Here is a 24,248-nt window from a genome sequence, read left to right as displayed (position 1 = left end):
TACTGAAATCGAGAATGATGTTTTTCCATCAGCTATATAATCTGATCTCAGATAAAACAAGTTCTCAGTTACATTACCTTCCCCCGACACACTGCCAAAAAAGCAGCACCGTTGGACTTAGGACAGACAACTTTGTCATAGTAGGCATCCATTACCTAAAAGATAAACTAGTTTAAGCAAGAGCAGGAATGGTATTATCCTTTGCATACGCATAAGTAGAAAGCTGTTCTAGCTAAATTTGACTTGTACACTAAGATCTAAAATGTGATTAATTTGGCTTAGTATAATTTTCATTACTTTTACTAATTGCAAATGCGAGAAGCCATTTGCTTAGCAAAATCCTTACATTACTGTGAAATCTAGAATACATCTGGGTAAGCATAAAAGATTAATGTCAGATACTTCTGATGAGAAGGTAAAACATGGACTGTCCTGTGTTTCTGCAGATCCTTGAGTAAAATAGGCAAACCAGGAAAGCAATTCAAGGATATAATTTACTCTAAGAAGTAAACAGAGCTGCTATAAATAAACAAGATGACACTGCACAATTCCTTAACACCCAAAGCATGACAAGCTGGGAGAAAATGTCCCGCCAAACATTAAAAGATGCTGACTATCGAAGTGACAGCTTTCTACCATCTCGATTACTCGGTACATGTGTACGTTAGCCGCTGTTACATCACTGGATTTCAAATGAAGAGTGTACCCTGCACAACCGGCCAAAAGAGTAAAGGAAGGATGCACAGAACTATACTTCAAAGAAGCACTCAGAGTTTTAATTTTATCCTAGGATAAAATGTGTTTTCACACCCAAACACATCTTAGAGAAGGTAGTTAAACTTAAAAACAGTTTCTGAAAATGTTACAGGTATGTAATGCAAATAATCAACCTCTGCAAAGCTTCCTTTGTTCCTGGGTTCCACAAACATTGGCTTCACTTCTTCTATTCTTTTAGCAAAATCATGCTCCTGTTAAACAGATTATGAACATATCAGAAATGGCCATGTGAAAGTAAGCACGCACCAGAAGCGCCCATGAGAAAGGAAATGCTCAGGAGCGGTCACCACAGATTTCCCCAACACGGTCTGTTCCTCTCTTGCCAAACGTAGGAAGAGATGGAAGCAGAAACATGCAATCCTAACACTAACGGTGACTCCTTGCAGTTGGTGCAACTCAGACACTACGCAGATGGGAGATCTGTTTCTTTTCCTTCCAACTTGCAAGTTCCCAACATCCACCTCCCGGAGACCCACTCTGCAGCATGACACCTCTGGCCCAGCATTCACTTTTAAGGAGGAGGAGCATTTAAAATAGAACTGTTCTACCGAGTCTCACCAGGGACACTCAAGTCATGAGCACAGCAGTTACAAAAGTTACAGTTGCAACAGTTACGAATTAAAAATAAAAAGAGAAATGCTCACATTGGGGTTTTTTCCCCTAAGAGTTGAAACACTTAGAGCAACTATAATTCGGAGGTTTAATAAAGAGAAGTCTGGTGAAATTAAATGAACTTTGAGATCAGATCAGATGAGATAAGGTATTAAGATTCCTCTGAGTTTGGTTTCTACAACACTGCATTTCAGTGTATTGTGATGAAAATAAAAGAAGCCTGACCTGGGTTTTTACTTTCCAGATTTTATAATTTACTTATTAACAAAGAATTTTTAATGAGCATGGTTAGATAGCATAACTACAAACTGTCTGACGTGCGTAACCAAACCACCTAATAAAGGCAGAGCAACTAACATACTCTCCAATATTCCAGGCTCTTATCCATGACAGGATACGATGGGAAGAACACCAACAGTCCATGCGGTACAACTCGCACAAGGTTACCTGCAACGAGACAGGCGAGTGTAGAGCTGAGGGCATTTTCATCCTGGGATGGAGTACACGGACCGCAGAGGAAAATATAAACTAACAGCATGGGTTCCTTCCAAAATCTTTTCTGCTTTCTTGACATGAATGTTCGTGCATTAGGAGTTGTTTGGTTGGTTTTTTGGGTTTGTTTTTTTTTTTACATCATTTCAATAATCTTGTCGTCAAGGAATAAACTTTAATACAGACGCCTAACTAGCTTTCTAACATGTAGTGTTAACAGGATAAAAGATATTATGAGCTACACCAAACACTATAGATGAAAGAGATACAACATCATCTGCCATATTTTCCCTTGTGACAGTAGGATCTATTTTTAGATCATTTTCACCACTCTTTGTCCACTAAACATTCAAAGCAATGGATGAGGTACCACAAGATTGCTTTTGAGAGTTTTCTAGTCAAATAGTATACACTTCATTGAAAAAACATTAATCTGGTATTTTGTGAAAACATTTTCTTAATTTTACCTTTTAGGCCAAGCTGAACACCTCAGAGCACTCTCCTCCATTTCCTTCAAACACTTCTAGATTTAACAGATTCCTTTCAATCAGATCTTAGCCAAGCTACACAAATGCTCTTCTTTTACTCTGTCCTCATGTGTTAAAATTTTGTAGTTCTATTATATTTGTAAAACATTACCAAAACAATAAATGCTGACTTAAGGCAGGCTTGACACAGTGCCTTTAAGAGTATCACAAGAAGTTGCATTGACTTCTTGTGACCCTTAATTGCTCTGCAAACGATTCTTGGCTGCATCGTCTCCACGCGTTGATTTTCTAGTTTGCACCACTTTCTGACGCTGTTTAGGAACCACATTTTTGACCCAATCACAAACACCTGACAATAAAAACGAACTCCTACCTCGGAAGTATTAAACCAAGGACTCAAACTCATTTTTGTATGCAATTACAGAAGCCAGCTGCCTGAGCAAACAGAAGCATACAAAACCAGACAGCATTCAGATATGCAATGCAATCCCTTACCTTTCTCTGTCTTATTATGTCGTCTTTAGTATTTCTCCTTCTAGGAGATTTCTAAAAATCCTGTGTAACTACCCATTTCCGAAATCCTCACACTTCACTTACCAATTGTTTTCCCCAAAGAAGATAAATAATCCTCTGAAAACCTACAAAGAAGAAAAATCAAGTAACATCATTGTATTTCCTTTTTTATGTTTTTCATACATATTGACTTCCTCTGATATTCATCTAAAATAGCATATCCATACTCCCAATTGCTCTCCTTCCTGTGGCAAGCACCCACACCAAGGACACAAAATTAGTAATACCTTGACTACACATTACTATTAAATATTCTTATTATTAGCACTGAAGACGATCTAAGCTTCAATATTATCAAAATGTAACAAGCGGAAATGGGCAGCCATATGAGTTTTATGATTAATACTAACAATTTAAGGGTGATAGTTCTGTCAGAAAAATCTGCAGATGCTGCCAAGCCTGACTAACATGACAACTATTTAAAATAATTATTGATGAATTAGGTGTGGTGAGGCTGCAGGGGCAGAAAAGGTGAATTTGGTTACTATGGTTATTATTTACTCGTGGCATAAGCCAAGTAAATGACTTTTGCTTTGACTGAAAAAGTACTGCTCTACAATGAGCAGTATTTAGCTGTTTCTTCCAGCCCTGACTGTTCTCGCACGCCTTTATGTTTCTTTCCTTTTTAGTGCCCTGTAGTTTTGCATAATGTTTTCCCAGGAAACTTACATACGCAAGGGAAAAAAACCTTATCACCACACAGACGCTGTCAAAACACAGCAACCACTGTGAATTCCCTTCCTTCAAAAAAAAAAAAAAAAAAAAAGAGTGTTCTAGGCCTTAGGAGGGGGAATCCCCAACCGTCCCCCTTCAAAAGACAGTATCTTCAACAAAATACACTGAAACGGCACACTAAGCTTCTGAAAATGAAAAATACAGTCCGAGGGTTTTCCAGACTACTTCTTCTCTGTAAAAATCAGTTACAATTGCTGAGTCCCTTTCCAGTTCTGGGGAACATCTGGCATTTTTCCCTTTTTTTCACTAAAAGCTCTTTGAGATCTATTTTTTTATTTTCCTGTATTTTCTGCTGAAAAAGAGTAAGTCAGGCCCGCAGCAGGCTAAATTACAGAATTCTCAGCCAGAGGTTTGTCTAAAGTGTTGAAATTGAAATAGATTTAAGAACGTGCCAACACATAAAAACGTGTGTCCTACATGAAGAAAGTTAAATGGAAGAATACGCGCATCATGCACAAGGAACTGCTCCTCAAATACTACAGAAGAATTACATCCCTAGACACAGTACTAGCACCAATGCGACGCCACTCTTTAGTAACTTCAGAGAACTGGCAAGCACAGAACCTTCTGCCATGTGCACCAAAGCATGAAACTGCCTTTTAAAATTATATGCAGAGATGCCAATGAGACTATCATATTGCACAACAGAAGTCAATATACAGCGAAATCAAGTTTTGGCCTTCCTTGCTGGCAGTATATTCTGTTGGCAGCAGAAGCTGCAGCAGAAGCACTGTCTACTCTGAAGGACAGAAAGACACGGGCAAAATGATGAAAGACCAGAGAAAAGCAAGAAAAGTTATGATGAAAAGCTTGACAAATATTTGGATACATTTTCCTTAAGAAGGCAATGCAGAGGTAAAAGAGAGCCATGGTCATGGTGACAAGCTTTAAATATAAAAATAGTTGTTGCAAAGGCCAGTCGTGTTCCAAATCAATTAAGCCTTCAGCAAAGAAATTTAGGATGAGGCTCTGTGTCAGTGAGGGTGGACTGCTCTAAGGGACAGGGAGGTGGTACCTGAGCATGGTATGAAGGCATGCAGGGCAGGGGTCTTGCCAGCCAGACCCACGCTAACAGAGCAAGGCAAGCAGGAAAGACTCTGATGCGGTAGCCGGGCTCAATCACTAGTCCTGATCATCAGGCAAAGTCATGGTGATGGGGAAGGTCCAAGGTCAAGACAGGAATGCAAGTCAGTAAACCAGGAGCAGGTCCAGTGACAGTAAGGGGTGTCACAGTCCAGGGATGGCGAGGCGGGTCCATAGGGACAGGCAGGTCCGAGGTCAAACCGGGAAGTCAATCAGTAGGTCAGGGCCAGATCAACAAGGTCTGTGGCCAGGCGTGGTTACGATAGAGCTGGAGACAGGTACTCCTACAGCTTGGGCAGTGACTGAAGGCCTATGCCAGACCTTAAGTGGAGCTCCTGGGCGATGGTTGTGGGTGGAGGTCCCAGCTGAGGCTGGTCAGGGCCATTAAGGACTGTCAGTGCTCTCAGTGCCCTGGCATTTGATCCCAGCCCTCTAGTTCTAAATTTTCAACAGTAGTAGTTAAAGGGTGTTGTTATTCAGCACACGGTGGTGTTTATCCAAGAACTAGAGAGATCGCTTATTTCACCAGCACCCTCCTGTAAGCAGAACCCAAAATGTCGGAACCCAAGACTTCAAAGCAGAATTCCACCTGGAAGTTCATTACCTTCTTTCATAGGTAGAAGTAAGCACAGCTCCATCAGGTCCCTTAGGAATGATCCCAACCCAGAGCTGGTGTTTATCGATAACATGAGGATTCTCCAAGCAAACAGGAAAAGGGCTAAAGAAACACAAAAGTAAGATCCCAGTCATACTCGTTATATGACTCCCTATGGGCTACCAGTCCAGAGCACTCAAAAATCCTGAGATAAAACCTAAAATCACGAGAGCAGATTGTGAATTTTGAGTAACGGTACTGTTCACACATATAGGTACTTACATCTGCATTTCCATTGTAAATGATGACAGGGGGGAGAGAGTCCCACTAGTAAGGATAATTGTCCTGACTCCCTGTCGAACAAGCTCATGCATGCTGTATCCGGGGCTGAAACACCAATAGCTTAAGGTCTTTCCTGTATCAAATAAAGAGAAAACACTAAGAAGCAAGTCTGTAAGTGGAAAAATTAGAATATGACTAGCATATAGCACATTGCATCTGAACTTCTGAAAGTCAAATGGCCAGCATCTGAAGCTAAAATTCCAGATGTATGGTATGTTCTGCCTTGCTCCTTCCCAGATTTAATTACTATGCCCGTTCAAAATGTAGTTTAAAAGGTCATTGCTCCCTCACACCTTAAGTAGATCATACTTTTAGTCAAAAGATGGTTATAGAAAAGACAGAGCATCAGATCTTTTTGTCGGCAAGTAACAGGCAGATTGAGCAGATAAAACTACTCAGTCCTCCAGCCACTGATTCACTTCCTGCTGTCAAGGACAACTGGAAGGGGAAGCATGGTAGAAGAACTGCAGAATACTGGGATGAAGGACAAACGACTGAAGTTACTAAAAAAAAAAAAAAAAAAAAAAAAAAAATCAACCAAAAACCTCCCCCCGGCTCTTGCTTGAAAACTGAAGAACCCCTTCTCCATCAGGAATTTCCAATGGCTATAAACCTTTCACCTAAACTTTCCATTTTCCCCACAGTCAACTGCCAAACCTTTCAACTTCTGCTCAAATCTTTTGTGGGATGTGGATATACAACGTGCGCGACACTGAAAATCTGGCATACTATGTATTATCAACAGAAAGGATATAAAGAAAAATGGATAAATCACACTAGTCACTTCTTTCATCGCTCAGCTTATAGTTGTACCGTTGGTAGTCTTGCTGAAAACTTCTCATCAGCTTTTCAGAGACAGTCAAAGGAACAAGGGAATGAAACAATCATCTATGTCAAGAACAAGACCAGCCAAATGAAACATTAGATTTTGTTTCTGATTCTGTTTTGCATGATTAGTTTCAGTAAAAAAAAATAAAAAAATAAAAATACCTAGCATCCACATATCATGTGCATGTTTTTTAAATGTACACACTTCATTCAAAGACTGTATTTCCAAAAGGAGCTGACAGTTTCAGGAAATCCCCAGTAATATGTGCCCAGTGAGTCACTTACTGCTTAGAATTACAAGAGAACATTTATTTTAAGCTAAAGTTTTATCTCTCCATCTCATTTGGGCAAATCCATCCAGACAGTGTCCAGATTTTAGAAGAATCACATTCCAAAATTTAGCAAATTCTGTATCTCTTTAATTCACACTAAGAATTGGTGCAAATTACAGTTAGGATCTGTATATGGACAGGCCAGTAAGTATCTACAGACAAGAGCAAGTCACTTATGTCAGGAGCCTAAGAAATCCCAGCATAAAAGCAAACTGTGCTGATATGGGATGGCCTAGAAGAGAAAACACCAACAACTCACATTTGCCTCGCCAATGCTCAGTTTGAAATATACTTCTCTAACTCTGCAGGACGACTGCCGGGCACCGGTTGCCCAGTTCTTGGAGAAGCTGGAATTGTAGTACATTTTTAGCCTGGTTTTCTGCAATTATGTCTTTAAGCTTAACAACATTAGATCCATTTTAAAGGTCCCATTCACCAGCAGGAACTGTTGGATGTTACAGAGAGTAGATCTCTGCAGCAGCTTTTTCCATTCCTGGTACAAGGACAGCTAATCTATGGAGAAATGGTTTGCTAATAGTTTACAACATGGTGATTTAGAGCAAACCAAGAGCAAGAGCATTTTATCTTAATGTAAAACTGCAACAGTTCAATATTGCGTTTGTAAGTGGCACCCGCGCACGGAACAGATAGCTAGGGCAGTAATCTCCTCAGTTATCCCAAGCTATACCACTTCTCACCAATTACAGTTTGTAGAGAATTACGCTCGAGTGAATAATTTCCACAAAATCCTTTGAAAACAGCTATGCTTAAAAGCTTTGCATTATTTCTAAACAATCTGCTATACCACTACAGGAAACTGGAGACTTGATCCGTCTTGTCTGGCCTCTGCTAGGTTTGCACATAGTGCAAGTCTCAACAAATTGCTGGTCTGTTGCACAGGTACTTGCAAATACTGTTTTTATTTGAAAAGAAATATATCAGTATGTGTCTACTAAATCACAGAAAGATTCTGTGACTGCTTTGTATTGCTTTTGTGTATAAATCCTCCAAAATATGCAATAAACCTAAAGCATTTCTATATTTAACAAAATCTACTTAGAATTATTCCTGTAACTTCAAACTCCAGTTGAGCAATATCTCAGGAAAACAATATTTGCGGATTACCAAACAGCATGCTTCTGTTCAGGAACAGAACAGAACTTACTTTGTGGAAACACTTAAGGGGTCGTTATGTGCAAAACCACTAAATTCGTGGAAACTCATTCTTTGAAAAAATGTTACTTTTGTCCTTAACAACAGGATTTCTGTGAAACAAATACTTACATTCTCAAGAGCATTTAACTGAGTAATTAAGTAGATAGTTATGAGCCAAGGTATTTACAAAGATCCTTGGAAAGTATTCTATTGAGAAGGCTTAGGTAAAGGGATCTGCATCTGTCTTCTCTAATCAGAAAACATTTTGTTTTCCACCTAACTGTATTTATTAAAAAATAAATAAAACCATCAGAAAGAATGAATGGTGAAGTCCAACAAAGCCAAGCTTGGTGCTGCTTTATAGGAGCCTTAGGATAAGCCTTTGATTCAGAAGCCAAGTTTCTTTTCTTGTAAATATGTTGTTTTGAAGCATGGTTATATTGAGGTAGTTCCAGATACCAAGCTCTGCAGAGCATAAGGAACAAAATAGGTGGGAGGAGAGAGACAAGGAGAGGGAGAAATCTCAGTTGAACAAGGAGGACTGAAAAGTATAGTTGAGGCTGAAACTATCAAGAAGTGACAACATGCCCTGAGGAACTTAGGAAGTTGCTCAGAAAAGGTTGTATCTCAGAGAAGATAACAGTGCCCTGAGGCTGTTACCTGTCATGGCATTTTCTGGCTAAGAATTCACATTCTCAGGTGTTATTTCTCTGGCACATCACATGAACCGTCACTACAGAGCTTCAGAATGAGCCAACCAATTATCACTCCTCCATTATATATCAGTAATTTCAACGGAGACTAAGAACTTTCACGGAATTTACTCTTATAATACCTTTGGCACACATTTTCAGTATCATATCTATACATGAATCTCCTTCTTGTAAAAAGTAGTTACAGCCTTAGCAACACCAACTTTGTGTTTAACACAACACAGTTATACCAACAAATGTAACTGATACGAGGCTAACAGAACATTTCATAAACCTCAACGTCAATCCTGAGGGAGGATTTCCCATTCTTGGGCTGGCCTGAAGATTTCCTGTACACCAATACAAGCAACCATTCCATAATGGAGATGGTTTTCTTTCACTGGAATAATTGCACTAGAAGAACTCCAGCAGCGCACAAAGCAGCACTGGTACAAGAACGTTTTATATTGAGATTGCTTATGTCACCTCCCCTTTAGAAGTAACTATAAAGCTGAAAAGCACCTCCTCCACTCATTGTATCCACAATGGAGCTGTACTTGGACACACAAAACTGCAAAGGAACACCCTCAAAGAATCCTAGAATTCTTCAAACTTAAAGTCCCAAAGCCTTAAAAACCTACCCTGTTCTAGAGAAAGAGAGCTCTGGGGCAACACTAATGCTCCAAGTCTCTTCATCTTACAGAAGATGACCAAAAAAAACCCTACAGCCAAACCACCCACTGGTTCTCTGCTAACTGAGTGGAGGAAAAAAGTCTTTCCCAATCCCACATCTACTGAAGGTTTTAACTTGGGCCATGGCAACAAGACATACTAATCACGCACTTAAGACTTTCCAGCTCTATGAGGAACACTACGATGCCATTTGGGTTTAAAAAATTTTTTGCATACAGACAGATCCGGAGCGTGCCCTCATTGAGTTATTCTGTTCAGCCCTTTATTCCTCAGAGTCATTTTTAACATTTAAGATAACATAGGTGGTGTTTCACTCAAAATCCTACAATGACATTCCAAAATTTGCCAGAGGACTCCCTGTTCACAGATGTGAAGTAATGCAGACGGGGAAGTCTTCAATTGTTTTCTCTTATTTGAATCAGAAAGGAGCAGTTGAGTAGTTTTCAATTCAGCTTTTGCATGAGCCTTCCCAAGACAGAGTCCTGTACCTTGTTTTTTTGCAGACGATGAATTCCAGAGATCTGTCCTTTGTTTCTTCTTCTGATTACTGTTATCCAGATGAATATGTACCTGAAAGAAAATAACAGAAACGTTTCTAGAGATGGCTACAGGAATGAACTTGTTCTTCATCCCTCAAAAAAGCTAGTCCATATTAAGGGTAATTAACATAATTAGTGTCACTTTTATAGTGTTAGTAAGGTCATATTATTTCCTGTCTTTCCTATTTTGTTTCCAGTCTTTCATAACGTATCTAACAAGGAGCAAAGAAGCATATCACCATTTAACCAGCCATTTTGAATCAGTTTGTGGGAGCAGCTTTTCATGGGCTGCCCTGAGCAGAGACAAAGAACCCAATTATTTGGGTATTGTCCACCAGAATAAAACATGCAGACTAGGAAAAAAAAAAATATTGCATTAGAAAGACTTGCTTCATTTGACAACAAAAATAGTATCAAGTCTTAAACTTAATATGAGAGTTACCTTTTATCTAAAAAAAGATCTGTTCCTAAAATTCATTATAGCATCACAGCCCATAAGTCCCAAACTCTAAATAAATTATAAGGACTTCTTGGGGGGGGGGAGTGGCTTCACTATACTTGCTTGGTAGTAGGCTAAACTAAAGTCAAGAGAACAGATTATTGGAAGAACACATCAATTCTTGCATAATATGCAGTATCAAAGTTTTGAGTAATTCATATTTGCTGCACTTCCCTAATTTCATTTTAGTTTCTTTAAAAATTACTGTCTAGCTCCTCTTTTTCCTTGGAACCTAAACTAACCACAGGTCCTTTGGTGGTTTTTTGTGGTTTGGGGTTTTTTTTGGTTTTGTTGGTTCCCCCCCCCCCCGGAAAAACTTACATATGCTCCCTGTAATCAACATCATCATTTGCTATACTATCCACATTCTTCTGAGTCTTGGATACACTAAGCACAAATATTAAGTGCCAGCGAGGAAAAATGTAGAACACAAAGCATCCCATACCTTATAATATTTAGATATCGACTGATGTGGCATGAAACCTGTTGTGCCTTCTGGAGGATCGATGTTGAATACTGTCTGGAAAATGGATGTAAACAAATGGAAGGATTTAACAACTGTTTCCAGCAAAATCCCCTAATGTACCCTTGCACTGAGAAGTATCTCCACAGAAGTTACTGCTGTGATAACCTTAAATGCATCTCCTTGCTCCTGTTATTAAATAAAGCCAGAGAATCTTGAATAAATACATTTTTTACAGGAAATTCCTGCTAACCACATGGCTTTCTCATTGTTCCAAAAAATGCAAGCCAGTACATAAATATATTCAAACTATACAAATGACAGTATTATTACCCACACTGTTCCTGACTTCTGGCTGTGGATAAACACAAACACACTACACGTTCATGAGATCACAGAGTCACAACTTAGTGTAAAAGAACTTTTTGAATTCCCTTAGTTTACAATTTCAGCCATGATACCCTACACTCATAATACTCTGCTTAGAAAAAAAAAATATCAAGTTGTAATCATATCTAGTTGTCCGTATATTAAATTAAAAGCTTCTATCAACTCTTCTGCACAGAGTTATGCTTCTTCCCCTTTCCTGTATGTGAAGTCTTATGACTAAGGGTGATGCTCTTTCAAACATATGGCATTCCAGTGCAACTTCAATGCAAACAGCTGTGGTTCTCAAATATTTATAACTTCTGTTAATTTTTCTAAACAAAATTTCTTCAGACGTTTAAAAGGAATTATCCAAGCTCATAAGAATATCAGCTAGTTGCAACAAGATGTTCTCCGCCAGTCAAAAAAAGTGCAATTCCTGGAAATATTAACTTCTGAAAAATAGCCAAAGATAGGGTATACAAAACAGATTTTAGTAAGTGTTCTTCTAAAAGGCAGAAAAAAATGTATTATTAATAAAAACAAGCTGGTTATAAATTAAGTCTTGAAGCCAAGGCTCTGTAACAAGAAAGCACTGTGTTTAACCAACAAAGACTCTGTGACACGGTCCTACTTAAAAATATCTCAGGGTTAAACTATCACGTGGCAGATGATTTGCAGTAACTGTCCACATGTATGTCCTCAGCAGCAGCAAAGGGATCTTAGCTTTCAGCAAAAGACTGCTCTTCCAATTCAAATCACCTTTCATCTATCCACAGGCTAAAAGAGCACACCCAGAGAACTATCCCCAGTCCTGTAGCACGCACTAATCTGTGGGCTCCGGTCACCGGGATCAGGAGACCTGGCTTCTACTTCTGAATCTTCTCATCTCTCAGCTTTGAAACCCTGGGAAACTAATTTAAATTAAGCATACCTCACCTTCCCCACAGAAGAACAGTGACACTCACCTTCCCGTACACATCATTTTGGTATCCGTGTACACAAATCTCTACTACTGTATCAGAACATACATAAAGGTTTACTGAACCACCGCTATAAAAATGAAATACTGTGTATGCCACTGTGACTACACCCTCACAAACATCCATGCGTTCGACGAGTTCAGTATTGCAGACCTACCAGGACCGTTCAAAATAGAGCTAGATAACTTGTCTTTATCATGCAGGTCTGCAAAGTTTGAACACATTTCTTCATTTTTAGTTTTACAGGGGGTGTTATTCTGTGGTGTCCTTTTGGACATGTATGTTGCTCTCCACCAGCGTAACAGGCGCAACATGACTTCATACACTACTGCTAGACAAAGTAAGCACAGAAAGTCTTATTAAGTATGAAAAATGAATCATCTATAGGAATTACTGTGTTAACTTGAGCTGACTGTTCTCCTACAAGCATCTAATAATGTTTTTTAGGAAAATTTTAAATTATAAAAGATTATGCTTTTCCATTAAATTCCAATTCTAGAAGAGGAGGATTCACAAATAAGCTAAGATAGCAAGTAAATCCTTAGGTGAAAGGCAACGATACTGAACAATTCACACTTCTTCTTTGTAAGATTTTCTAGCAATCAGCAGGAAGGCAACCTGAATGTTGTCAGTAGATTTTGGTACATATGACAAAATAGACCTGAGCCGTGTCATTCAAAATAAATAAGTAAAATCCAAGACTCGGGATAGGACTTTTAGAGAACATGGCTAAATTCAAATCTAGATGATTTAATCCCTCCTAGTTTACTTAAAAGGGACACTAAAACCTATAAACAGTAATAATCTCAGGTAAAGGGAAACGTAAGTGGGAATGTTATAAATCCTTCAGCAAAGAGGGAAAACTAAAGTACATAGTCAGTAGCACACCCAGACAGAAAAGAATTTCATTACAAGTCGTCTAATACGTGTTCTGGAAATAAGCAAGAATATTGAGGAAGGAAAAAGAGTTCATTTGCTGCTGCCAAATGCAGAGCTGGACACAGAAGTAATTCATTTTTCAGATTAAATCAATTGCTGTGTTCTTCCTCATTTTTGCTCTTACATAGATTTTACTCTCCTCCTGCTTGTGTTTCCGTTATTTTGTCACCTTTTTTGACACTCCTGTGCTTCTTATAAACATAGATTACACTTGTAAGCAGCATATTTTCCAGAAGAAAGATCTATGATGTCAAGGATTTCTGCAAAAGCCTGACAGCTAATCTGTTAGGCAGGCTACCAGCGAGTAGAACAAAACCAGAGAACTACAAAGAGACTGAACATTGTCAGCCACAACAGACTTCAACGTCATGGAATTTCTTGCATCAGTGGCTGAATTATACTGGGTGGGGGTGGGGTGGGTGGGTGTAAAATCATTAAACCAAGACAGAAAAGCAATGATTAACACACATTAAAATGTCATCATTATTATCACCCACCTACTAAAGATGGGGGAAAAAGATCTTTTTGATCCAAAAAAACCCACAAGTATTTGGGAAGTAAAGGTCTTATTTCACTGTCAGGAAAAGGTCTAATTCAACCTAACGCCCAGTAACTCAGGCCAAGATGATGCTCTGAAATCACCAAATTCTGGGAGCATAGTGAACTTAATCCCAAGCATCAGCAGATGTTCTAATATGTAACACCACTGCTAAGACGCTATTTTGTTTGAACTTTAAGCTGTCCAAATATTACCCTCTTTTTGAGTATCACTCAAGAACGTTAGAGCTTTGGTCAACTTCAGAGGGAAGCTAGAAATTGAATTTCGGGCCACCGGCCCCCCTGTGCCTTCTAATTTTATGGGGCCCAGGTTTTTCATAATCAATGTTTTGCAAGTGCACAACAGGGAGAGGACTGACAGCACCATATGGATACCCACAAGTGTCAGATTCAGTTCCTGTGGCACTAAAAAGATTTTTTTTTTCCAGATCCCTTAATTTAATAATTAAATGAAAAAAATACAGTTAAATTATCTTTTGTTTGCTTTTTTCCCTTAGCTTGTCCTGTTATTTCATGAGAAGGTCTCATTTTCCCAAACATCGCTGCTAGAAAGTAAACAGCTCAATAACCCAGCTCCACCTGGTGGAGGCTAAAACCAGACAAATTTAAATTGAGCATCTCCAAGAAGGGACATCAAAACTGTAAAAGAACAACCCGGGTAAAAATCAAAGCAGACCATCCCATTAGGCAGCAGCTTTCTCCTCAAAAACCTGTAGACTTCCATCACTGCACAAGTGTACATAGAGTCAAGAATAAAATGGATCCAATGTCTTTCCACATTTTTTAAACCAACTCTTCTATCCTTCAGACATATATAGAAGCAGTGTTAATTATTTACCTGGATAATATCTGAGAGCTTATGCAATCCAGATGTATTGACAAATATCCCAGTACCTAGACAGAATAACGCATGATTACTTTTACAACACAAATATACATCCATTTGTATACATCCATATCTTATCCAAACAGCACACCGCTCTGAATACAATGACTTGAAAATATTATCTGAAACAAGTAAGTTATTTCAAGTTTTCCATCATTATTCAAGATGCAAGGAGAAATGTAAAACTGGCATTCCAAAACAAGTTTCATGTCTCTGACGCACTGGGAAGCTGTCATCTGAGACAGTTACATAAACTTCTTAAGGCTCCTCCACATTATAAATTAGAAAGGAGGTAATTAAAACAAAGATAAGCATGCTTAAACTGCTTGGTTACTTTTTCAAAAACTCACACAACTAATATTAGCCTCATGACAAAAAGAATAGAAAACAAACTACCTTGTTATGCAGAGAGACAAAATTAACCTTTGCTATAGCTATAAATAGCCCTTTACAATCACCTCCAAGCTTCTGGTATGCCTAAAACAGTGACTACAGAGGAGCAGTTAAAAGAATGTATGAAATACACTGATGATGAGAATTTGACCACAGAAACGATAAACAGATGCACCTGTTAAGCCAGAGCGCAAACAGCCTAAAAGGAGAAAGATGCTGGGGGAAAAAAAGGAAGGATAGATGTGTTCTGAAAGGATGCACTTGCAGAACCGGCAGTCTGCATTCTAGTCTCCATGGAGTGGGCTTGCTCTCTTCAATGCTTTTACTGAAGGGTCTGCTAGTAAGAACTAACTAAATCATTTTCTTAGGACATGTAGAAGTTGGAGATTTTTCTTTGCAGAAGGGCAAATTAAGAACAAGATGCTGATAGACAGTACAAGAGAAGCTTGCTAAATTAAGGAAAAAACCCCACATTATGCAATTCCCAACATTCCTGTCTCATAACTCCAAGACCAGGAAAGAACTCAAACCGCTATAAGTGCCATCAGCAAAATGTCAACAAGCTCCACCCCACAATCCTTCTGGTTTTGGAGAAAAATAGTGTTGTGTCCAAAAGTCATTTTACCTATGCGCACGTATGCACGCACATATGTTGGTACGCACTCAGGTTTTGACACAAAGAGGTTCTTAAAACTAGTTCTGTTGCATAAACAGACATAAAACGTGTTTCCCAGCAGAGCACCTCGCAGCAAGTCTTAATAAAAAGACACAGGTACTCAGGGTCAGATTTTAGCTTTTAAAAGCTTTAATATTTAAATCTAAACAAAGAAGCCTTTCTCCTCCTCTCCACGAACTATACAAACTTCCAGTTACTTACATTACAGAGAACAGTCTGAGTGAAACAACTAACAAATTTACACTTACGGCCTGAAAGAAACTGTAAAATCTGCTCTAGCGACTCCAAGAGTGAGGATTTGGTCTGGAATGTTATTTGAGCCTCTGCAAACAGATCAAAGATGTAGCTGCAATTTGCAAAGAAAAAGCACAAATGGGTAAACACTGTAAATAATCACATGGACACAATTACTGTTACTCTTTTATAACAACAATTTCACCATCTAGTAGCAAAAACATGTTCTCGTCTCCATGAGAAAGAAAAATTTACAGGAATAAAAATAAGTATTTGGTTATAAAGACAGCAGACAATATTGACATGACAGAAAGCATACTGACCACATCCTTCACATTTTCCATGATTTCTCTACAACATGCAATACGTATTAATTTAGAAACAGATTTGCATGCAATTTCCATGGTTTTTTTTACAACGTACAATATGCATGAGTTTAGAAATAGAGACTTACAGAGCTCTGAGGTACCTCAAACCAAATCACTGCAGCACTAGTACCTCTGTTTAAATCATGACGCGAAATTGAAAGAAGCACAGCGAGGAGCTTCTTCCAGTTCAGAATACCCGATAGGCATACAGACAGCACAGGATTTTCCACTCTTGAAACACTTTAAAAGGGAGTTCCACCAGAAATAATGATTACTACAGAAAGGGTATTTAAGGAAACCCAAAACCTTGAATAAATACTATTCCCAGAAATTAGACTAGTACTAGCAATCCTAACAGCTGACCCAGTTTCACCCAGGTCTAGAATTTGCTGCACTTTTAACATGTAAACATATTAATGAGAAGAAATTCACCTTCCCCCTTTGGTGACTCCACTGTCATTCGGTGGCAGCTCCACCGCATCAATAGCACTTTCTAGCTGAAGAAGTATTTCTTTAAGAGAACCAAGAGGGAAAAAAGTTAGGGTTCACAGAAACTCACGTCTGGGACACATTTAAGCCTCTTTTTCAAACGTACTTTATTACAAAGGCCGTTACCAAAGATGGCAACCTAGCTGTTTTCTTGATTCTGTAAACAAAATGATCAAAACCAATTTCCTAGATATCATCTCTAAATATTTGTATTCAACTTTAAGAACTTCTACGACCTCAGTTCTTAGATGAAGCTTAAGTTGTCAGCTAAATGTTAAACTCTTCTTTACAGATGGGGAAAGCTGTTCTTGGAAATGCTTTGCAAGCATGAGACATCTCAAGCTCTTGCTATTAACTTTATGTAGCCTCACGTTCTTACAGCAGAATGATGCAACTAATACAATTCCAGCACACTGACAAGATTAGAAAACAAGGGAACTTCTAGCAAGGGAAGCGATGCATTCATCTGCCAAATCTCTCATCTTCTTGGGAAAAAACTGTAACTGAACATTCCACAAAATTCTCTGAAAAAGAGACAACTTCCTTGAATTTCTCCGTTATGAGCAACGTCTACAGAAATGCCACATGAACCTGATCTATAGTTGTTGACCTTCTGAAACTGTTTCAACAACAATTTTCAACAACACAAAAAATAACCTTACTCTTTATCTTTGCTATATCTTCCAGTTCCATGTTCAGTCCTGTTGAAGAAAGGAAAGATTTCAGAGAGGATGTTTCATGTCCGTTTCATTCCTAGTTTCTTTATGGCTTTTCAGAAATTATGGATATGAAGGCTAGAACTGTGTATATGGAAAGCCATCTGTATTCCACTCACCGTTCTCTTTCATGACCCCTCATGTCACATTGGTTTGGCCAAATCTTTTCATGTTTGTCTGGCAGTGATTACTAATTAACAATAATTTATCTACTGATGAGAGTAAATTTTCCAGAAACTGTTAGAAGTTATTTTCCAGTTCTCGGTAGTGGCACCCTATAATCCCAGCAAAACAGTGGTTTGTGGTTGTCAACACACCTGAATTGGCCAACTCCATATTGAATTCAGCATTTATTTCATTCTGTTGAACTACTTTGGCTTGTTCTTCCAGTACGACATTTATAGCATCCATTGCCGAAGCCAAATCGTAGGGTGTCAAGTCAAAGGAAGATGACTCCTCACACAACTTCTCCTAAAATATAAGGAAGGGAAGCATTATTTGGACTGCTCAGTGTGCTATTTGCTCGGGCAATTTCATAGATGATAAAGTCCAGATGACTGGGCTTGATTTCATTTCTGATCTCCAGCTCAGGCCAGAGGATGTTGTATAAACACCTGAAGACTTTGACTATTACTAGGCATCCTTTTTTCTGAAAGGGAGAACAGATTTTGCCTCTTCCACATTATTTACATTCTACCATTCCCATCTAGTAGCAAAGCACTGTCACCATTAAGATCCCTTTTGTTTTTAAACAGGTGTCACCTCCTCTGTGTTCTTAGTGTTGCTGCTAATAGGTTTTTCTTGACATCCTTTTGCTTCTCCCACGCAGTTGCCAAATAGCTTGCTGTCTGATGACAAATCGTCCAAGTAGCAAATTTTTTAGTTAGAGAATCAGTTTGTTCTTCGAAAGAGCTTCTTCCTGGTCCCTCTCACACTCTTAAGAAATATTCTTATCCCTATATTTGCTCATATGAAGACATGGTCCTTGCCCCTCGTGATCTTGCATTCAGGGGTGGGGGCATGGAGGAAAAAAGGGAAGGGGGCAATGGAAAAAAAAAAAAGGCAGTAAAATGCATATTATTCATATGTAAAATTTGGGCCAAAACGTATGCCAGAACAAATATTATTACAGAGAAGGAAACATACTAAATTTTTATTAAAAAAAAAAGGTTTGAACACTCACCAAACTGATAAGTTTGACAAAATTCTCTATGACCTTGAAAAATAAGTCACATATTGTTTTGTCACAAATTTTTCATTCACAAAAAGAATCATCTTCCCTGAGGAATGAAAAGAAATAGTAAGGACTAACCTACACAAAAATTTGACTGCAATAGCAATGAAGAAATAAGTTCTAAAGAAAAAAAATGTTGAACTAGCTGCATGTGTAAACAATCTAATGAGAAAGTCATCAATTTTATTTCAGAGTAATTACTAAGTTTCCACATATTAACCTGGAACAGACAGTACCATGGGAGAACTATTGCAAAACACGTAGTTCTAGAACAGCTGTTCTGGTTAATTTCTGCATGCAGGCATCAATTAATAGTTTTAAAACACTACGGGGGGGGGGAACAAAATCCAAACAACTATGACGGGATTTCCACCCATTTTTCCAACAGAAAAAAACGATGTTCTGACGGAAGGAGCACATACTGGACACAACTCTGCCACTATCTCTAGTCAAACATAGCACACCCTCCAGTGGCCTGTTTACTGAAAGAACATGCAATCAGAAAATAAACTTTGCAGCTGTTTAGCAGAAATCCCACTAGGAGGTTGTTCATGTGGTAGAAAAAAGGGACATCTTTCCAATGCTCTTTTGCATTTCATTATTTAGGCAAAGGGCTGCAGTTTCGAGCCAACTAAGGGGAAGATCCCATAATGCAGCACTTTTTTTTTCCTTTCTCTTTTTTTCCCTCTATGAGTGGAGACTTGGCAAATGTGACTCTTGTAATATTTCCATCTACTGCACTTGGACAGCTGATGCAGCTGAGCTTCAAGAATGGATCTTTCATGATTTCTTACACCCTGGAAGAGAACTCTCCAAACAAGAAAGTGAGCGCCCTCATACATTTGGAGATCCACCCTTCAGGAAGAAACTATCACCTTGTAGCAAATCACAGTAGTGTCAAAGGACCGTTAATTAAACTACAAAGCTTTAACTGTTGCGGAAACAAGAAATATTCACGATAATGAACATTAACAACTGAAATAGCTGAGTACAGATTTTACAGACAATAACAGGGCACGGGTCCGTTTTTCTCTTTGGGTGAAGTTTGAAAAAAATGGCCACAGACCAGAAACAACTTACCACATTGTGAGCTTCATCAAGTATTACCACAGTCCCCTTCAGGTCTAAGTTGTGCGCTCTCCGGCTCTAAAAGACAAAGAAGAGAACGAGGGAATGGACAGAAAGGTCACAGAGAAATATAGATTCGATTGACTGAGAAATTGGCTCATGAGACAGATTTGGGGTTTCATGTATTTTGAATACTGGGGGGGGGGGGTTTGGGGGGGTGTTTTGTTTTATTTTTTCAGAAAACAGAAGTAATCACTGTGGCTACCTAATATGTAAACCACAGAATTGTTTTCTCTGGAAATGAAGGTGATAAAATGCATCATGTAAAAGTTTATGGAGGTTACAACTTACATTGTAACGAAGAAAAAAAAAAAACCAAACAGTTGTACCATACTAGGATACACAAGTTTATCAGAATTAGTTTCAGTCACTATTTTTGCCAATAGGGATCCGGGAGGAGTGGGGTGCGAAGCAGGGGGATTTGCCTTGTTTTTACAAATTAATGCTTGTGTCGTCTTTGCAAGAAGTGGATGCTCTGGAAACACCCCCGACAGTACCAGATCACAGAACTTCTTCATAATGCTTCTTTGCTTAAGGCGGTCAGAGATTTTTTAAATTTTATTTTATTTTTTAATTTATTAAACATTTGGTCTTTTCACCTTTTGTAGCAGTGAAATGTAATCTGGCTTTTACTATAATTCATGAATTACTCCAAGTTGCATGAAGACATCAGCAGATTTGTTTCCTCAGAGTTTTCAAAGGTTTCATTTTCTACCCACGAAATATGGACAACTTATTGCAACAGCTTTTTTTACAAAGCCAGCAATTATTTCCAAGAGAGATGTCCAATCTCTACTGAAAATGTTTCCTTATTCTAGAAATCATGTAGCTGGCTGCAGAAACAAAAATGTCTCAGAATGCACGCAAAAATACTGCGTAGTATGTGACTGAAGATTTGTATCCAGGAGGTGACGTATCACCAAAACAAGGGCATCACATTCTGCAAAGCTAATTCTATAAAAATAGCAAGACCTCAAACAAAAAGAGAAAATCTTTCTTAACTGTGGGAAAGAAGAACTTTACAGAGAAAAAACACAAAAGGGCATCCTCTGTGGTTCTGAATTTGAACTGGGTTTTGATTAGTTTTGAAGTATACCACACAATGCATTCACCAGCTATGCATCAGTTCTTCACAGCTTATCCACTAAAAGCCAATATAAGAGAAACAGAAGAACACTTGCATTTAAAAGCAAAGATATATGTTACCTTCGAGTCTAGTAAATAGTTGTAAGGCATAAAAATAATATCTGCTTGCTGCTTCAGGCTTCGAGAGAGATAATAAGGACAAGCTCTGTTTAAAAAAAGTAGTACAAACTATAAAGTAATACTTGCAGAAATATTAAGAGTGCATTCATGTACTATGTTTCATTCTCAAGGGTTTCTAATCAGCTGCTTAAGGAGTTGAAACTGGCACGTTTAATTTTAGGGCGGATGGTTAGCTCTATTCACACAACACAAGTAAAAGGAAGTGTAGAAAATAATACCTAGCTGTGCAGCTCAATAAAACAAAGGAAAAAGAAATTCAAGGAGGAAGAGCGGCATTCGTTACTGCATTATCATTTCACCCCTTTAGGCTAGAAGTAAATGCTGCACTAGACTATTTTATCTCAACAAATCAGTCACCTCATCCCCTTAGATCTGAAACAAAACTGCAGTATCATTTGTCATGTCAGATGATATTGGCAGCCTCTGCTCGAGTGAGAGATAAAATATTGGTGAGCCTGACTCTGGTCTGATTCAGTCTTTACATAAGTAAGGACTGAAACAAGTTGCTGTATGATGAAAGCTGCAGTAACAGAAGTTAAGGCTTTAGTGCACACAATTTTGTTGGAAGCTGTCTCTGCAATGTATTTAGCCACTCCACTTTGCTCTCATCGTTGTTCTGCTACTTTAGTGTATGTCAAGTTCACACCAAGGTATTAATAAACAGATAAATAGTTTTCACAAGTAAGGGGGAGGAAGGTCGGAGAGGAACATTTACCTGTGCTTGTTTCCATTTTTAACCAAGTCTTCGATATCCATGATTGAATCAACGAGTTCTTTCTCTGTACTCTTTTCTGTGAAAAATTACAACATTACAACCACAACCTTAGGTAAAAGTATCAGAAAGATTTTTTGTTACCCCAATCACCACAGTCATCCACTTAACATTTCATTCTCGAAACACATGAATGCAGAGCAAAACACACACACACACACGTGCACAAGCAGACTCTGCCAACTCTTTCAAACTTCTCTACCTGCCTAGCAAATCCCTCCCTCTCCAAAAAATAGGGCTGTACTTCCACAAAGTGGAAGCCAAACTCACCTTCCACATTGTTATAGAAATGACAAGCACGAGCCATCACTTTCATTCGGCACATGTAGATCTGTAAAATATAGCATGTTTTAGCTAAGAGTAGCACAGCCTGTCAAGCACTGAAAAGCGCGGTAAGGCGTGAAGAGCTATTAGTTTTCTGTAACACCAGCTAATGATTAAATGCTAATCACAGTTCTTCAGTTTTAAAATCATGTGTCCCTCTGTCCACCTTTAAAAGTTAGGCTCTTTTATGCAGCACAGACCACTCAGATGCTCAGAGGAAATTTTGTTATATTTTGCCACTAATGTCTTCCAAAAGAGTAATCTTTGGCATTGCTTGTAAAAATAACAGGTAAATCGATCACTGAAACACTGTTTTGAAATTATTGTTGCCCTTAAAAAACACTTAAGTGGCAGATCAGAAATTAAACTGCAAACTATTAACTCTCTCTCGTGTTCTACACAATGACACCCTTCTCTGGATGGAAAATGCTACCAGAGACACAGAATTAAATTTTGCACTCACAAAACTAGAAGCTTAAAGTTCCTCAAAACACATTTAGAACTACTATCTTTCCCTACAGCCTCCAGTAGTTAAACAATGTCACAGTTAAGAATTACACACCACATGCCACAAGAAAAAGCTCCACGTTCTCACTGCGCATGCTTTCGAGGCTCTGTTCTCACCTGCATGTGGTTGCTCTCCTGTCGCTTCACTTCAGGATTGATGCAAAGCTGCTCTCTGGAACCCAAAACACATATCTTTGGCCTGTTCAAACAGAATACACAAAACTGATGTTAAAAATAAGGCAAGAAAGAAGAACACAGTTGTACATGCCTGGGTTGGGTATCATATACCAAAAGCAAAAGGTTCAGGAGAAACAGATGAGCCCAAAATAAGGGTCAGAACCAGAAACAGTAAGCAAGCTAGTCTGTTTGCAACAGCTATATATGTTACTTGACTTCATGGTACTGTATTTCTCCTGGTAGCAGTGGGTGGTAATAAGCAGCAGTTTACAGCAGGAGGTAATGAGTAACAGCTTACATCATCCACCATAAAATCTGGATTCTGACAGTTCAGCCAAATAAGCTGGGGCCTGTCATCTATTACAAGCTATTCCAGAGCTGGCTGTGATTTTCAGAGTAAGGTTATGACAAGAACTAATGCGTTGCAAACATTCACAGTCATTTTTTTTGCTTATTACAAGGCTGTATCTCTGCAAGAAACACATAAAGAAATGACTACTGCCTGTCCAAAGAGCTCAGTCAACACACTGGCATGTCAACAGCCGAAAACTGTGACAGACATTGGTACAGGAAAAACACAAAGTTCTTCATAGATTTACATCAGCTTAAGGAATTCAACTTTGTAATGGCTTCCCACTGCCGTAAAGAAATGCACCAGGAAAAAAAAAAGGGGGGGAAAAAAAGGAAAAAAAAAAAAAGGAATTTTAGAAGTAAATGTGTGAAAACGTGTGACGTAAAGAACCAAAACCAGACCAAATTCAGGAAATTCTATGATTGAAGGAGATAAGAGAAGCTGTGAAGCATGAAAACAAAAACCCCCAAACTCAACAACAAAGAAATCCAGGTTCTATACATGCACATTAAGAGAACTACATTTCGGTGGTATCAGGTTTTTATACATTCATCCACATAAATTCAAACAGTAACCAAACGAGATGGGTATCTCCACCTTTTCTTTGAATAGGAACATTAACCTAAATCATATTTACCTGTAGACTGTGTTCTTTAACTCGTTAATGACCTGTGTAAGTTGTGAGTGAGTTCTGGAAGCATAAATTATTTTGGGAACGTCAGTGTAATAAGCTGCCAAACGGAGGAGAAAAGAAAGCAGAAAAACATTATTAGCATGGAAAGAAGAACTAGAGGTATTATCAGCCTCCTTTCCCAGCTGGTACTATGGTAACAGTTTGCCTGGTAGAGACAGCAAGAAATTTTGTCATCTAACTATTCACACACAGGAAATGAGCTAAATGAGTTTCTAATGTTCTAAGAAAATTTAAAAATACGTAAAACACCTTTAAAACCTATAAAAAGGTGTGAAACTGTGCTTCAGC

At 38.5% G+C, this 24,248-nt stretch overlaps 1 protein-coding gene across 4 annotated transcripts in view; it reads right to left on the bottom strand.

Annotated features, from left to right (window-relative positions):
• RTEL1 (regulator of telomere elongation helicase 1) overlaps nucleotides 1–24,248 on the bottom strand; it is a 52,585-nt gene that overhangs the window by 25,774 nt on the left and 2,563 nt on the right. For all 4 annotated transcript variants that reach the window (XM_076352427.1, XM_076352430.1, XM_076352428.1 and 1 more), the window contains exons 4-22: nucleotides 23,904–23,997; nucleotides 22,855–22,936; nucleotides 22,177–22,237; nucleotides 21,850–21,925; nucleotides 21,075–21,159; nucleotides 19,821–19,886; nucleotides 17,824–17,977; nucleotides 17,453–17,491; nucleotides 16,734–16,812; nucleotides 15,948–16,045; nucleotides 14,583–14,638; nucleotides 10,881–10,955; nucleotides 9,886–9,967; nucleotides 5,638–5,770; nucleotides 5,365–5,478; nucleotides 2,967–3,007; nucleotides 1,751–1,836; nucleotides 891–968; nucleotides 78–155 (exon numbers count right to left, since the gene is read on the bottom strand). In XM_076352427.1, coding sequence (XP_076208542.1) covers nucleotides 78–155; nucleotides 891–968; nucleotides 1,751–1,836; nucleotides 2,967–3,007; nucleotides 5,365–5,478; nucleotides 5,638–5,770; nucleotides 9,886–9,967; nucleotides 10,881–10,955; nucleotides 14,583–14,638; nucleotides 15,948–16,045; nucleotides 16,734–16,812; nucleotides 17,453–17,491; nucleotides 17,824–17,977; nucleotides 19,821–19,886; nucleotides 21,075–21,159; nucleotides 21,850–21,925; nucleotides 22,177–22,237; nucleotides 22,855–22,936; nucleotides 23,904–23,997 — 1,577 coding nt within the window. The remainder of the gene's footprint in view (nucleotides 1–77; nucleotides 156–890; nucleotides 969–1,750; nucleotides 1,837–2,966; nucleotides 3,008–5,364; nucleotides 5,479–5,637; nucleotides 5,771–9,885; nucleotides 9,968–10,880; nucleotides 10,956–14,582; nucleotides 14,639–15,947; nucleotides 16,046–16,733; nucleotides 16,813–17,452; nucleotides 17,492–17,823; nucleotides 17,978–19,820; nucleotides 19,887–21,074; nucleotides 21,160–21,849; nucleotides 21,926–22,176; nucleotides 22,238–22,854; nucleotides 22,937–23,903; nucleotides 23,998–24,248) is intronic.

This window comes from Aptenodytes patagonicus, chromosome 14, assembly GCF_965638725.1.
Source record: "Aptenodytes patagonicus chromosome 14, bAptPat1.pri.cur, whole genome shotgun sequence".
In the NCBI taxonomy this organism is placed as follows: Eukaryota; Metazoa; Chordata; class Aves; order Sphenisciformes; family Spheniscidae; genus Aptenodytes; species Aptenodytes patagonicus.
This window is presented reverse-complemented; position numbering and strand designations above follow the sequence as displayed.